General features: G+C 55.6%; 7 protein-coding genes across 7 annotated transcripts; 4 read left to right on the top strand and 3 right to left on the bottom strand.

Annotated features, from left to right (window-relative positions):
* The first annotated feature begins 84 nt into the window (after positions 1-84).
* Positions 85-797, top strand: BAUCODRAFT_415250 (uncharacterized protein). The gene has a single exon (XM_007676740.1). It carries the CDS (start codon positions 270-272, stop codon positions 645-647), a length of 378 nt encoding a protein of 125 aa, XP_007674930.1. The 5' UTR covers positions 85-269; the 3' UTR covers positions 648-797.
* A 374-nt stretch (positions 798-1,171) lies between these two features.
* Positions 1,172-2,668, bottom strand: BAUCODRAFT_41512 (uncharacterized protein; the record flags this gene model as incomplete). Its single annotated transcript, XM_007676339.1, has 1 exon — positions 1,172-2,668. A coding segment is annotated over one exon (1,497 nt), but the record flags the coding sequence as incomplete, so codon positions are not given.
* A 783-nt stretch (positions 2,669-3,451) lies between these two features.
* On the bottom strand, positions 3,452-4,177 carry BAUCODRAFT_67161 (uncharacterized protein; the record flags this gene model as incomplete). Its single annotated transcript, XM_007676464.1, has 1 exon — positions 3,452-4,177. One exon carries the CDS (start codon positions 4,175-4,177, stop codon positions 3,452-3,454), a length of 726 nt encoding a protein of 241 aa, XP_007674654.1.
* A 143-nt stretch (positions 4,178-4,320) lies between these two features.
* BAUCODRAFT_32176 (uncharacterized protein) lies at positions 4,321-6,543 on the top strand. Its single transcript, XM_007676228.1, has 2 exons — positions 4,321-5,004; positions 5,061-6,543. Exons 1-2 carry the CDS (start codon positions 4,480-4,482, stop codon positions 6,324-6,326), a joined length of 1,791 nt encoding a protein of 596 aa, XP_007674418.1. The 5' UTR covers positions 4,321-4,479; the 3' UTR covers positions 6,327-6,543.
* A 597-nt stretch (positions 6,544-7,140) lies between these two features.
* On the top strand, positions 7,141-9,118 carry BAUCODRAFT_121063 (uncharacterized protein; the record flags this gene model as incomplete). The annotated part of the gene is made up of 7 exons (XM_007676739.1): positions 7,141-7,410; positions 7,472-7,607; positions 7,660-8,023; positions 8,077-8,156; positions 8,210-8,555; positions 8,608-8,954; positions 9,042-9,118. 7 exons carry the CDS (start codon positions 7,141-7,143, stop codon positions 9,116-9,118), a joined length of 1,620 nt encoding a protein of 539 aa, XP_007674929.1.
* A 381-nt stretch (positions 9,119-9,499) lies between these two features.
* On the top strand, positions 9,500-13,079 carry BAUCODRAFT_86571 (uncharacterized protein). Its single transcript, XM_007676516.1, has 2 exons — positions 9,500-9,927; positions 10,021-13,079. The coding sequence occupies exons 1-2, from the start codon at positions 9,870-9,872 to the stop codon at positions 12,894-12,896; spliced, it is 2,934 nt and encodes a 977-aa protein (XP_007674706.1). The 5' UTR covers positions 9,500-9,869; the 3' UTR covers positions 12,897-13,079.
* Positions 13,069-14,466, bottom strand: BAUCODRAFT_155383 (uncharacterized protein; the record flags this gene model as incomplete). Its single annotated transcript, XM_007676738.1, has 5 exons — positions 13,969-14,466; positions 13,767-13,886; positions 13,598-13,702; positions 13,476-13,519; positions 13,069-13,392 (listed from the first exon to the last, which is right to left on the bottom strand). The coding sequence occupies exons 1-5, from the start codon at positions 14,273-14,275 to the stop codon at positions 13,069-13,071; spliced, it is 900 nt and encodes a 299-aa protein (XP_007674928.1). The 5' UTR covers positions 14,276-14,466.
* Between the last annotated feature and the right edge of the window lies 1 nt (position 14,467).

Below are 14,467 nucleotides of genomic sequence, written 5' to 3'. Positions count from 1 at the left end.
AGCGATACGTTGCTAAGATATGTTCGACATCTGTTCCGAATATTCGAACACTGATAGACGTTCTGGTCGCCAAACTGCTGAGATGCAAAGCACTCGAGTGCAAATGAATCACCGAAGTTCAGCCATTGTGTGGCAAGCCGTTTCGAGGCGGCCCACATTGATTACCTGTAAAGACATCCACATGACAAACGTTACAATCTCTTATTAGTGTGGGCCCAACTAAGTCGGAACTGTGTGCCGTAGTAAAAGATGACTTCTTGGTTGCTGTGATGTCACGGTCGTGCCTTCGTATAAACCACTGTTCTGACTGTGCACACACTGTTTCAGGCTCCTACATTGTCATATCCTCAACCCTGATCTCTTGCAACGGACCTGAACACACAATGTCCGACTACGGCTACCCCAACCCTATGTCCTTCGTCGACTGGCTCGACACCTTCCTCGCCAAGCGCAAGGAGAAGCGCAGCCGCGATGTTCCGACCAGCGAGACCGCCACTAATGCCAACACGAGGACTGATGCGGGCATTGAGAAGCCAGCAGTTGCGACAGCGGATCATCAACCTCAGAGCGCCATTGACGTGCCAGAGCCAAGCCAGCAAGGCCGGCGCATTCTGATCCCGGACGACGAGATCATCGTTAAGCCATGATTGAGCGAGCTCCGAATGTGACATTGTTCTCACCCTCTTCCGCAACGACTTGCCACGTTCGAGTTGTCAATGACCTCTTGGCCACCGTGATGATTTTTGGGCTGGCGCGTAATTCGCGCGCGCAAGGTGGAAGCTCGTACATCTGGTTGGGACTTTCGCAGGTCGGGCGTTGAAGGACGAGAATGAGGTCACTGCTGGCGTATTGTTTGGTGAAGCGGAGATCTATACCACGGCGGTGAAGCAGCAGGCAGTAATGGCATGCCACAGGCGTAAGCGGAGTCTGGCATGGTGCGCGTCCCTCATCCCAGCCATGACCTGTTCGGCACCTGGACTTTGCTCATCTTCTCTCCGAGTCCGTCTCTCATGATCTTCTGCCTCAACTGCTCCACCCTCTTCAGTTCCACCTCCACCACAGCTTCCTTCAGCTCTTCGATCGTCTGATCTTTCATGGTGTCTTTCTTTCCAAACCACCCTCTCCACTCGAACATGCTAGCACTGCCATTAATACGTCCAGTAACCTTCCCTTGCTGCTCAGCAAGTCGCCTGAGCATCGTCTCCCAGTTACCAACTCCTGTCATGAGGCAAGACCTGCACTTCTCCCTCTCTTTCTCTGCATCCCCACCAGCAGGCACCGGCATGCTGGCTCCAGGTCGTAAATTGGCCTCCGCAATTTCCACAGCCTGCTTTGTCCATCCAACGCCTTCTGCCGCCTGCGGACTCGTTGCGAACAAGATCTCGCCAATGTACAGCATGAGCTCACTCTCCTCGCAAGTCGGCTTGTCAGTATCTCGCATAAACGGCAGGTCGCCTGACGGAGGCGGCGGAGGAAACTTGGGAGGCGTGAAGATGTTGCCGAAGAACTGGAAGAAAGCACCAATGTCTGTTTGGGCACGTTTGGGAGCTGATGCGGCCGCGAGTTCCGACTGCGAGAAAGGTGAGATGGGTGCAGAGCGGTAGGCGCGTAGGACGGAGAGTAGCATTGGTAAGGCGGAGGAGACGTTGCCGGTACGGGCACGGTGAATTGCAAGGGCCGTAGTGGCGTGTAGGAGGTTTTGCGTTGCGGCGTTGGCGCTGTCTGCTTTGAAGACGGTTGTCTGCGGGTCTAGCAGCGCGTCTGCTGGTGTTGCTGAAGGAAGCGCAGCTTTGGCGATGTCGACGCCCCATCTGTACATCTCTTCTGCGCTCTCACTGAGGCCTTTGAACTCAAGCCAGTTGGCGTACGCTAGTGCTGCGTCGAGCTTTTGCTTCGTGGTGAAACCAGTGGTGGTCAGGATGCGCATGTAGTACGTTTCTGGAGGATCGAATGGCCGCTCGCAGTCCTCTTCGCGGGGTGCAGCCTTCATACGTGCTGATACTGGTCGCGGATCTGGGTTGGATGGCCCGATCATGTACTCCTTTGGGAAGACAACTCGCCTCGTCTTGTCCAGTACCATGTCGTCGAGATGTTCCGCCACCATCGCACATCCCATGAGCACCTCATAGTAACCCGCTCGCCACGGCCACGACTTCCCACTAACATCCAACCCCGTCTTGCCAACTCCCTCTACTAGCAAGCCTCCCTCCTCCACCTCACGGATGCCCTTGCCTTCCTTGGCACGGTCCTCCAGTCTCTCCAGACAAGCCCGAAATTGGTTTCCGGCAAAGGCCCAATCGACCATGATACTGCGTCCCTCCTCCACCGCGCTCAATGCCTCCCTTGCGGCGCGGAGCGCCTGTCGTGTGTAGAAGCGCCATTCGTCCGGCGTCGGGCGCTCTCGCTCATCCCATTCGAGCTTGAATCCGAAGTAGGAGATGCTGAGAAGAATTACAGTAGTCCACAGGTAGGCCGACCATTTCGTCGCTAGCCAGACTTGCTCCCGGATGTAACGGCGTGTCTCCGTTGACAGAAGGCGGGCGAGTTGTGGATTTGGGCCGAGGAGGCTAGTGGTTGGGCGGAGGGTGGGCTGCGAGAGGTAAGGCAGACGTGGGCGAGATGTGGACGGGAAGGGGACGAGGTGCTGGCCAGTCTGCGTGAAGAAGCGCGGCCTTGGGGCGGAATGCGCGAAGGTGAGGGAGCTGGGGGGGCGTAGCGGGCGCACAGTGGGTATGCGCGTGTGGATGACCGATCGAGACAGCATCATTAATAAATACAACGCTGTCCCGTCTATGCAACGCCGTCTGTCTGAAGAAGCTCTCGGAGACGATGATGAGGTTGATGACCCGTGCACAAACCTCGGCTTCACTGCCGCACTTACATACTGCATTCGTCACCCTCCACATTTCCTAGTGACGCTCACGTGAGGTCCCGTCTGTATCAATGGGAGCCTTCATGCGAGCAACGTGGGATAATACATCAACAATGCATCATTGGGCATTACGAATGTAGAGAAGGTTACAGCACCGAGAATGCATCCTCACGGGCTCAAACACGTCCCGTATCCCGTCGGTTCGGAACACTAGGAAGCACCGAGCTGACTGCCACTTGATCTGCTACCACTATCCGCCGGCCCTTCGCGCGAACCGATCTGAACTTTCGCTAGAACGAGAAAGCTGATGACGGTCGATCGATCTGTAGTGCCAGGTGGTCCAAGGTACAACGGCTCCAAGATCATGCTCCCCAATGGCTAGCGCGCAGAGACCATCCCGTAGGCACAAGGTTTACTTTTGTGAAGCATCATGACCGTGTCGCAAACGACAGCCATAGCCGCTCTGGGGGCAGGATCATAATTCCCTCGCACCAGCGTCGTTTAACGTTCGGTAGCTGCCAGCACCACCGGTCCTGGTTAGGGACTTTCGAAGTTTGACGGCTGCAGTGGAATGATTGTTCACCCTCCCAGATCCTTCACAAGCTTGCGCACAGCTTTCTTCTGCGCCTCTACGTCCCAGCCTTCTTCGTCGGTTTGCTGCAGTAATCGTCCAATGCCAATGGTTACCGCAACGCTACCGCTATCGAGCCATAACCTTCCATTCCTGCCGACCGCCACCTCGAAGCGAGCCTTCTCACCCACTTCATCGAGAACGATCACTCCACCCTTACCATTTCCCATCATCAGTCGCCGAGCGAACGAAGGTGAGACATCGAACACCATGCCTCCCTTCAGCGGACCCATGCCATCGGCTTTCCCAGTGGAAGCAGACACGCACTCGAGCTCCGTTTCTTCATACTTACTCGCCCGGCTCACGCGTGCATAGACCATATCTCCAGCCTTTAGCTGCGGTCGAGTCTTCTTATTCGCGCCCTCGAACGCTAATTGTCCAAGTAGAGCAAATGGCGTATGAGGCGTGACAATACAGCTGTATGCTTCGCTTGTTGAGTGATGTATCTGCGCCACGACCAGGTCTCCAACGCTAGGTTGATAGCGGCCATTGGGGTACTCCAGCCAAACAGCAGCTTTCTTATGATCAACTTGCAACACACCGGGAGTGGTGGCGGAGATGGTTGATGGGAGAATATGCCGAAGTCCAGGACCTAGGGTGAGGGTGCCTTTCTTTGCCTTTGGCAAGCGATCTGAGGGTACCTCCTCGCCTGGAATCAGCGAGACTGCCGCCATCGTCAAATCATCTTGCCCCGTCAACATGCGAGATTGAGTGCAGTTCGAAATGTGCATTTGATGCCGGAGATCGTTCGGTCCGCGCCGCCGAACCCTGTGCGAGGTGAGTTTCAATGGTTCTCGAAATTTTGGTAGGGCATCCTCGAGGCTTTAGGCGTTCACGTACACTTATTGTTAGCACTTAGCAACGTTTCCTCAACCTCCTGAGCGATTTTCTTCCATAACATCTGGTCAACATCTCACGCAAGTTTGAAGTGACCATTTCGCATTGAAGGAGAGAGTTCAGCTCAGCGTGAGACAAGATGAGTGCAGATTCAGCGGTAGAAGATACCGCACCGCAACCGGCGAGGACAGCGATCGGTGTCTCCTTCGGCAACAGCTACAGCAGCATCGCCTTCACAACCGATGACAAGCCAGAAGTCATAGCCAACGAAGAAGGTGACCGACAAATCCCGTCCATCCTTTCCTATACCGCTGGCGAGGAGTTTCACGGCACACAGGCGAAAGCTCAGATTGTGCGGAACCCTCGAAATACCATCGCATACTTCCGAGACTTTCTAGGGAAGGCATGGAAGGACATCGATCCGAGCCGGTGTCAGGCAAGCGCACATCCGGTGGAGATTGAAGGCGGAGCCGGTGCTGGGTTTGTCGTACAAGAGGGAGCTGACAAGGAAGAGGGTGGAGATGGCGAAATCGAGAAGAGCACTCTGAGCATTGACGAGGTTACTACTCGGCATCTACGGCGATTGCGGCAGAGCGCAACGGACTTTCTTGGAAGACAAGTTGACGCGGCGGTGATCTGTGTGCCTTCAGACTTTAGCGATGCCGTAGGTTGACCTCCAGTGACCTCGAACGTTACTATGATGCTAACAGGTGCTTGTAGGCAAAAGCAGCTCTGACAAACTCTGCCACCGATGCGAAGATTGAAATACTGCAGTTTCTCCCCGAACCTCTCTCAGCACTATTAGCACACGACGCTCGGCAACAGCAGTTCTCAGAAACATCAGCATCCTCAGCTCCTCAAGACAAGATCGTACTTGTAGCTGACCTGGGTGCCACACGCTCGGATGTCGCGGTTGTCGCCAGTCGAGCAGGCATCTACACTACGCTTGCCACAGCACACGACTATGAGCTTGGCGGTGCAAGCCTTGATGCTGTTTTGGTTGAGTACGCTGCGAAAGAGTTCATGAAGAAGAACAAGAATGCCTCGGACCCGAGGAAGAATGAGCGAAGTCTTGCTAAGCTGACTTTGGAGGCAGAGAATGTAAAGAAGGCCTTGAGTCTGGGTGCGACGGCGAGCTTCAGCATCGAATCGCTGGCAGACGGAATCGACTTCAGCCTGTCCGTCAACCGGACACGGTTCGAACTTTTGGCAAGCAAGGTGCTCATGTCCATTACACGCTTACTCGACACTGCCGTGCAAAAGGCGGATTTGGATATGCTGGACATCGACGAGATCCTGCTGTCTGGTGGATCAAGTCACGTGCCGAAGATTGCATCCAATCTAGAAGCGCACTTTCCAGAAAGCACAACGGTTTTTGCTCCGTCAACCAGCGAGAAGGCGGTAAACCCGTCGGAACTTGCAGCGAGAGGGGCTGCAATCCAAGCGAGTCTCATTAGTGGCTTTGACATTGGTGAGATCGAAGCAAGCACAGAGGCGGTAGTGACTGTAACGCCCCACCTGCAGCACGCAATAGGTCTTGCGGTTGGCGAAGAAGGCGGGGACTTTGCTGTGATCGTGCCAGCAGAGACGCCCGTGCCTGTACGGAGAACGGCGCAGGTGGCGATCAAGGCTGGCGGTGACGTGCTCTTGCGCTTGGCGGAGGGCGTGCGGGAGATCAAGGTGACTAGGGGAGAAAAGCCTACCACTAACGGTGCCGCTAAGGAGGATGAGGATGACGACGACGATGATGAGGACGAAGACGAGGATGACGAGCCGGAAGAGGTGCGTGAGAAGGCATGGAAGCCCGGCAAGATGCTCGCAGAGGTGGGCATCAAGGGTGTGAAGAAGGGTGGGAAAGTCGAGGTTCAAGTCAATGTTGCCGCAGACATGAGCATGACGGTGGTGTGTCGAGAGGTTGGTGGCAAGGGTGGCGTTCGAGGAGTTGTCGAGGCGGGCAAAACGGAGCAGAATGGGAGTGCTTCGTGAGGGGACAGTTTGGGGTGGGTTCTGGGTTTGCTTCGGGCGAAAACACCATACGAGCTACATGCTTGGTATGCAGCGTCAATCCAGCAGTGATTTCGAAGTTTGTTATGTATAGAGTAAGCAGTATGTAGGCGGCACGGAGGCCGAGCTGCAAGCTTCACAGCTCGGCGTATGTACAGCTCAGTGCTGCTACCTTCAATCTATGACTGGATCCGCAGGCGTAGTTGGCCGCCTCGCTCCTGCCACATCAGGTAGCATGCGTTGGGAAGACTTGTTGTTCGTCTCGCTCACTCTGCATTGCGGATCTCACGGCATTGCACTCACTTAGCGAGTAGTGTTACTCATTTACAACTGTGCGTAAGGTTAGTCCGTCGTTTCGTGCCTGGCAAACAAGCCTCTCCTTCGTTCCTTCCTTCTCTGTCATCCCAACCGCGGCTGCTCCTGCGCTAGGAAACAGGATTCATTGTGGCTGAAAGCTCTGCAGTTTCTTCCAGTAGCTTCTGCTTGCCAACAACCATCCCCTCAATCACTAGCAGAACAGATAAACCTGCCTGCCTATTGTCTGGCAGTGCCCAACATAACACCTTTGTCCACGCACTCAAGGCTTCACTGACAAAGCAAGATGGCGAGTTGGGAAACTGCTCCTACTGAGCCGGCTACTGACGGTGCCACTAACGGTTGGGGCATCGCCGCAGCTCCGAAAGACCACGACGCGGCTGACAGTGTTGTTGCCGATGGCGACAACGCGTGGGGCGCCCCAGAGAGCGGTGACGCCGCGGAAACAGTTCCAGCTCAGCCAGTTCTGACTCAAGAGGAGATGTTTGCCAAGGCTCGCGACAAGGGATGGACCAATCCAACAGCCGTCGATTACGAGCAGATTCAGCGCGATTATGCCGCCAGCGAGTGGCACGGCACCGCCGCGAGGTATGAGTGGAACGATGAACTCGGCGACGTCGCCCCTAGGGTCCCGGAGCTGGAGCAGATGCTGTTCGGTGGCGAGTTCCAGATGCGCAAGGGTGACCATTACAGCAACCTGAACATCGAGGTCTTCATAGATGGTAGGGAGCGTGTCCAGCCCGTCAAGGAGGTAAGTGGTTCATCTTCGCCCCTCCAATGCGTGTTGCTTGACGGTCTCTCACTCTGCACAGTTCGCGGACGCCGGACTGCATCCAGTTGTGTTGGACAACATTAACCTCGTGGGATACGAGAAGCCGACGCCGATTCAGCAGTATGCCATTCCGGCCATCCTTCAAGGCAGAGATGTTGTTGCGATTTCCCAGACTGGTAAGTTGCCTCGGCCTTGCATGCTGTGTTTTTCTTTCTCACAACCGAATAGGTTCCGGCAAGACGGCAGCGTACATGATCCCAATCATCTCACGTTTAATGGGCAAGGCGAAGAAGCTGTGCGCGCCCAAGCCGAATACCTTTGATCCACGCTACAATCCGCAGACCCACTTCACCAAGGCCGAGCCACTTGTTGTTATTGTCGTGCCCACTCGCGAGCTGGCGATCCAGACTTTCGATGAGGCTCGTCGCTTCTGCTACCGCTCGATGCTGCGTCCTTGCGTGTCGTATGGCGGCTTCCCGGTGAAGACTTCTATCGAGGAGCTTAGGAAAGGCTGCGACATCCTAGTTGCCACTCCTGGCCGCTTGGTAGACCTCATGGACAAGCCACATATTCTGACCATGAGTCGGGTCAAGTTAGTTCCCAGTAACTTTACGGTTCGGTACATCCGGACTGACCTTCATTTAGGTACACCGTCATTGACGAAGCCGACGAGATGCTGCACATGGACTGGCAGGAGGAGCTGAACAAGATCATGTCCGGAGGCGGTAAGTCTGGTGACGCTATCGAGAGCGCCTGTGGCAGTACTGATGTCTGCTAGATACCAACGAGGACGCCGACCACGTCTACATGATGATCTCCGCCACGTTTCCTAAGGGAGAGCGTGAGCTCGTTCGTCAATACCTTGCCGACGATCATGTGCGTCTCCGCGTTGGCCGTGCCGGATCCAGCCACAAGAACATTCGCCAGGATGTGGTCTTCTGCGAGTCGAGCGCGAAGCGTGAGGCCGTGTACGATCTGCTCTTCAACCTTGAGCCTGCTCGCACCCTCATCTTTTGCAACAGCAAGCAAACCGTGGATCTGCTTGACGACTTCCTGTTCAACCGTGGCCTTCCAACCACCTCAATCCATGCTGATCGCGGTCAGCAGGTGCGCGAAGACTCTCTGTAAGTTGGTCGCCACTACGGATTATGCAAAGCTGTACTGACGAGGCTACAGTCGCAGCTTCCGCACTGGCAAGGCTCCCATTCTGATTGCTACCGGCGTATCATCGCGCGGCTGGGACATCAAGGACGTCAAGTATGTCATCAATTACGACCTACCATCTGCGAACTACGGCGGTATTCAGGAGTACATCCACCGCATTGGCCGCACGGCGCGTATCGGTCACCAGGGCCTAGCGATGTCCTTCTACAATGATCGCGACGAAGCGATAGCGCAGGATCTTGTGAACGTGCTTGTTGAGTGCGAGTGCACCGTGCCCGAGTTCCTTTCCCACCTCGCTCCTCAAGATGGCGTCATCAACTTCGACGATGATACCGACGAGGAGAACGAGGAGGAGAACGGTGCTGATTCCGAGGCTGCCGCGAACGGCTCCGGTGTTGACGAGGGCGAATCTGGTGCGAGCTCTGCCTGGGGTGCTGCGCCGGAAGCTGGTGCTAATACCAATTTCACTGCGGAAGCTATGTTCCAGCCAGAGCCTGCTATGGCTACTGCTGGCGGGTGGTAGAGATGAGAAGTGAGGAAGACAGTGCTGGTTGGAGCACTGACGGGTGCCAGCTGCTCTATGAAACCTTGATGATGATGTTGCTTGCTCTCCTTGAGCACACGGCCTGGGTGGGAGATACCGCTGGATGCCCACATTCACCAGCGAGGCTACTTGTCGGCAGCTCGCCAACAAAGACCTAGGCCTTTGAAAAGCAGGACTCGAAGGTCTCAAGGGGATGGCACTGTCCAGCAGAGGTCTTTGGGGTCCTACGAGCAAATAGATCACGTACACGTCGTCATGGGCGGCAACTGCGAGATCAATACGCACAGACCCCAACTCGCCCGCCACGCCACATCCGCTCGTGCTTCCAGCTTCTGTGCTCCGTCTTGCCAACGCATTCGGCGCTGCAACCCCAGTGCAGGTTCTACGGCAGGCCGTTGAGGGCAGGCGGTATGCCTGTAACGCCATGCACGGCACGTTAGCTGCAGAAGCTTTCTTCCCACGACAGTGCTGAAACAAACGACGAATCAACGTAGATGTGGTGGAAGCACTCCCAACCTCCCAGCCCAGCCCATGCTAAACCAGCCATTGCACATCAAGTCCACAACCCAAGTTAAGTACCAGATCGCGATAATGTTCTCCTTTCGGCTGAAGACTATTGTATTGTTCGCATATTGTGCATCTGTATCTGTATCTGCCCATATGCCATCGCTGTCGCTATCTGCAGCCGGTCACTACTCGCTTTCCTGATCAGCCGCGAAGCCAAGAGCCAATGTCCAACCTCAGCCCGCAACAGCCTACGAACGGTCTCGCACTGAAACATACTAACGGTAAGTGCAACTTCCTCCAAGTTCACCTTCCAAGTTGCGAAACAACATTGCTTCAACAATGAGCCGCACGCTAATGCAGTAATCGACGAGCAGTGTCCAATCCGTCAATCATCGAACACAAACCTTCACTACAGTCTGTGACAGCGAGCGAGGATTACTACTCGCTTTCAAACTCTGGGTCATCAACGTACTCCGGCGACGCAGACAAGCGAGCAGGCACAGCAGGGCCGAGAAGCAGCGCAAATACCATCCATCGCTTCTCAACTCCACCAAGCAGGTATCGCACGCCGGCGCAGAGTCGGGACTTCCTACCGTATATTGGCGCCCCGGAGGATGGTGCAAGTGCACAGCAGGTGGAGGGCAGAAAGACGCCTATGAGGGGCCAAGGGAGGAGGAGGACAAGCACAGACGAACCAGCGGGCGCACAGCATACGATGTCAGGAGCTTCGGCGCCAATGTCTGGACCGACGGGAGGGCTAAGAGAGGGTGGCATTCGGCGGAAGCCGGTGCCGAGCACGGTGATGGAGGCTGGTAGTACTTACCGCGACAGCGCTGCGAGAAGCTCGGTTGCACAAGACATTGGTCGCGAGCCAAGTCCGCCTACACCGGAGATAGATGATGCTCCATTCATTCGGTTTGCGCTAGACCAGCTTACGAGAGATGAGGAGGTGCGAGGCTCGAGAAGGTATAGAGGCCTAGGAAGTGGTCTTGATGGCAACTATCCTTACTTGGCTCCGGACGCAGCGGTGGCGGCGACAGCTGGTCCCGGCGCAACAGACGATCACAGTAGTGCGCCGCTACCACTACCGGCGGAGCAGAGGGCGGCAGCGATACCCACGCAGTTCGAGCACCGAGAACCACAACTGCCAGCAGGGACAGAACATGGAGCACTACCTTACCCTGACAAGGAGTACGGCCCACAACCTAACCATCCTCCGCCACGAAACCCGAGAAGAAGTGACGATGCGTACGGCATTCGACCTAGCACCTTACTGGGCCAAGCAGCCCCACCACATGCACCCCAGCGACAGCAGCGACAACCGTTCGATACTCGCTTTCTTCCGATTTCGAGCGACAGCACTGGATTCCACTCGTCTCTGGACTTCCTTCCTGGCATCCTTCGGCCACTCCGCCTGATCCTCTTTCTTCTCTTGCTGCTCGCATACACAGCATGCTTGCTCTTCTGCGCTATCTGGAGTCTTCAACGTACTGGTCTCTGGAATTACGGCGGATTCGGCGATGCAAGATACTTCGTCTTCGAGTATCTACCTACCATCCTCGGCATGATCCTGTTCTTCTGGACGATTCAGATCGAAATAGCTGTCTTCCGAACAGCGCCGTTCGTAGCCATCAGCAGCGCCAGCCCGCGTGAGCGAGAGCGAGGCGCACGCCTGCCACTGGTACCACGCGGGTTCCTACTTCCATACTTTGGACACTTCGGCGCCAAACAAACTGCAGCAGGCCTATTCGTGGTTGTGGCTTGGCTGCAAATCTGGACCATACCGTTACTGGCGAGCAGCTTCAACGTGTACTTCTACGGTGCGCCAGATACTGGACGTTGGCGGTGGATCGCGACGCAGGGCGCAATCTGGACTGTGATTGCACTATACTTGCTACTTGCCGTGGCGACGATCACACTATTAGGCTGGCTGAAGTTCGGGCGAAGAGTCACAGGTTTGAAGTGGGATCCGCGCTCCTTGGCCGATCTGGTCGCGCTTCTTGCACGAAGCAACGCCTTGGAATTGGCAGATGAGGTTGCCAGGGAGCCACCACAACTTGGCTACTGGCGCACAAACGCGAGGCCGAATGAGGTCTTTCATGCCTACGGTTACCCGGACAAAGCAGGGAGGCAATACAGCCTAGAGGACGGACGGATCAGGGAGAAGGTAGCCCTACCGCCACCGCGAAGCAGGTTCTCTGCAGACCCGGAAGATGACATTGAAGCGGGCGATCAGCGTCACTCGCGAGAGAAGATGCTGCCACGACCCGGCGACCACGACGATGATGACACTTCGCGCGGGCGACACACAGCGCTGCCATGGTTTCTGCACCCTTCCATGGCCGCCTTATGGACGATCATCGCCATTGTTCTCCTCCTCGCCTTTCTCATCGTGAGCTATCTGCCCAGCACAACTGTTCGGAACGGCTTCCTGCCGTACGTTGCGGCGCCAGTCAACACGCTGGGCTTCTCAAGCACGAACTTCTTGTACTCCTTCGTCCCAGCATTACTAGGAATGCTATGTCTGCTATGCTGGCTCGACATCGACTACGCCTACCGGCGGCTGCAGGTGTTCGACTCGCTCATGAAGGCTGACGGAGAAATGGCGGAACACAGTGTGCTTCTCTCCTACGCAGCAGAAGCTCCCGGCTTGGTCACGGCGACCGCTCTCGTCAATGGCCACTGGCGCGTGTCCCTGCTCAGCCTGGTAAGCTTGCTCGCCGCCACCCTGCCAATTCTGGGCGGAGGCGTGTTCTGGGCTCAATTTTACGTGGCGACGCAGCGAACCAGGATCTCGGCGCACATGCCGGCTTATTACGCACTCACGGTCTTCGCGACACTCTATGCGCTAGCGTACTTGTTCATCTTCCCAGGACGGCGGCTGCGTCGCGCTACAGCACATATGGGCGGAAACACTGCGCTTTCGTTCGACGATGTGCTGGTGCTTGTCCGCCAAAGCAGGTTACTGGACGATCTCGCCTTTCACTCACCCACATCGAAGACAGATCTGGTGACGAGACTGCTGTCCGCGCCTGCCGAGGCTGGTGTTGCCCAGAAGGGCAAGATTAGCCAGCACGATGAAGCTGCCATATCGAAAGTAAGCTTGGCGGACAGCGTCAGAGGGTTCGGCAGGGCTAGGAAACAGGCGCTTGGTGGTCTCGGCGTCATGGAAGAGGGAAGATATGCGCTCGGTGTCCATCAAGGAAGAGATGGACGGGAGTATATGAGCATTGACCGGGTCAGGAAGTGAAGGCTCTGCCGATCTGGCGGAGCACTGGTGCTTGCGTTCCGAGCGAAGGCGTTCGGGGTCATATACACCATGGGTTATGAAGCATACTGGAAACGAGTAATGCCCTGAATATGTATACATAGCACGGAGATGTACGACTCATGTGAAGGACAACCACTGTTACAGAACGTTTCTATTTGAGTGATGCAGCACCAAGTAGTTCATCCAACATATCGTCCAGGCGCCCCAGCACAATGGAAAGGTGCCCTTCGCCTTCGACGAGATGGGCCGTTAAGTGTTGCTTGGGAATGTGCTCTGCCAGCCACTTCCCATGGCTGTATGGGACCATCTTGTCTTCGGATCCGTGATAGAGAGATATCGGGCAGTGGATCTCGCCAAAGTCGAAACCCCAAGGCTGCACGCTTGAGAGATCGTCGTCCATCCATCCGTCACAGCCGTGCTTGAGTCCCTCTTTGATGGCATCGGCGGTATAGTTGCCGAGCGTGTCGTGCTCAAGCTGGTGCAGAACGTCATGTATTAGCATATTCATCTTCTCGCGAGTGCGATATGAGAATTGCCACGCTACCCAGCCGTACGTACCATTGCTCGCTTGTCGACCGGAGGCAGGATGCTCGAAAGAAACTCTATGACAAGCAAGATTGCTGTGTCAGCTGCGCAAGTACAGCCGGTAGGAAGGTGAATTACAATCCGAAATTACTTACCTGTGAGTCCTGCGCCATCTACCTGGAGCATGCCTTCCCGCTCACGGGTGCAGAACTCTTTCAAGGCTTCCTCACCTTTTGTAGTGGCATTGAACTCATCAATGTCTGATCAAGAAGAGATTGTCAGCGTTCCCACGCTACCCAGTCATTGATGGATTCGCTGGCTTACTGTCCTGGCCCATACCGGCAAGGAAATCAAGACCGTCCACGCCGTAAGGCCCAACACTCGCGATAACAAGGGCGGCAACGCATCCTTGAAGCCGTGCCGCACAAGCCAATGTTACCGGGCCTAGTTGTGGACGTGATCAGTGAACGGTACTAACTTGCAGTGACAACGATGGGTCCAACGATGATACGTGTTGCATGCTTACCGCCACCGCTCCACCCGCAAACCAAAGCCATCTGATGGCCAAGGTGCTCCATCAATGACTGAACATCATCGACCTCGTCCACGATGCGACGGCCTTTACGTCTGGACGAGCCTCCATACCCAGATCTGGAGAAGGTCACCAACCCGAGTCCTTTCCGCTCACAAGCCGACAGGATGTCTGGGAAAACGGGATAAGCCCCTGGCGTGCCATGTACCCATATCACTGGCGGCTTGTAGCTGTCTGTAGCCTGTGCCGCGACATAGTAGTCGAGTATGCGACCGTCGGGCAGCTTCAACTGCGATGCCATGCAAGAATGGCCGTACGGCAGGTTGGGCAGCCAACAGGATTCAATTTCTGGCCTAATTCTTCCCAATATATGCGGCCGCACGGCACAGTGATGTTGCAGGTTTATTCAAGCAAAGACGAACACGCACATTGGTTTGCTAGGGAATGTATCTCCAACGTAACATATGCGAGCTACCTTAGTGCGCACGTCTGG

Source organism: Baudoinia panamericana (genome assembly GCF_000338955.1).
Source record: "Baudoinia panamericana UAMH 10762 unplaced genomic scaffold BAUCOscaffold_4, whole genome shotgun sequence".
NCBI classification, from domain to species: domain Eukaryota; kingdom Fungi; phylum Ascomycota; class Dothideomycetes; order Mycosphaerellales; family Teratosphaeriaceae; genus Baudoinia; species Baudoinia panamericana.
The sequence above is the reverse complement of the archived record's forward strand: the minus strand, read 5'-3'. Positions and strand labels throughout refer to the sequence as shown.

Bases quoted from the DNA above. Each gene is read 5' to 3' on its own strand.
- BAUCODRAFT_415250 (XM_007676740.1), top strand. From the start codon at position 270: ATGTCACGGTCGTGCCTTCGTATAAACCACTGTTCTGACTGTGCACAC.
- BAUCODRAFT_32176 (XM_007676228.1), top strand. From the start codon at position 4,480: ATGAGTGCAGATTCAGCGGTAGAAGATACCGCACCGCAACCGGCGAGG. The intron at 5,005-5,060 runs GTAGGTTGACCT...AGGTGCTTGTAG, and splicing joins CTTCAGACTTTAGCGATGCC to GCAAAAGCAGCTCTGACAAA.
- BAUCODRAFT_86571 (XM_007676516.1), top strand. From the start codon at position 9,870: ATGTCCAACCTCAGCCCGCAACAGCCTACGAACGGTCTCGCACTGAAA. The intron at 9,928-10,020 runs GTAAGTGCAACT...ATCGACGAGCAG, and splicing joins CGCACTGAAACATACTAACG to TGTCCAATCCGTCAATCATC.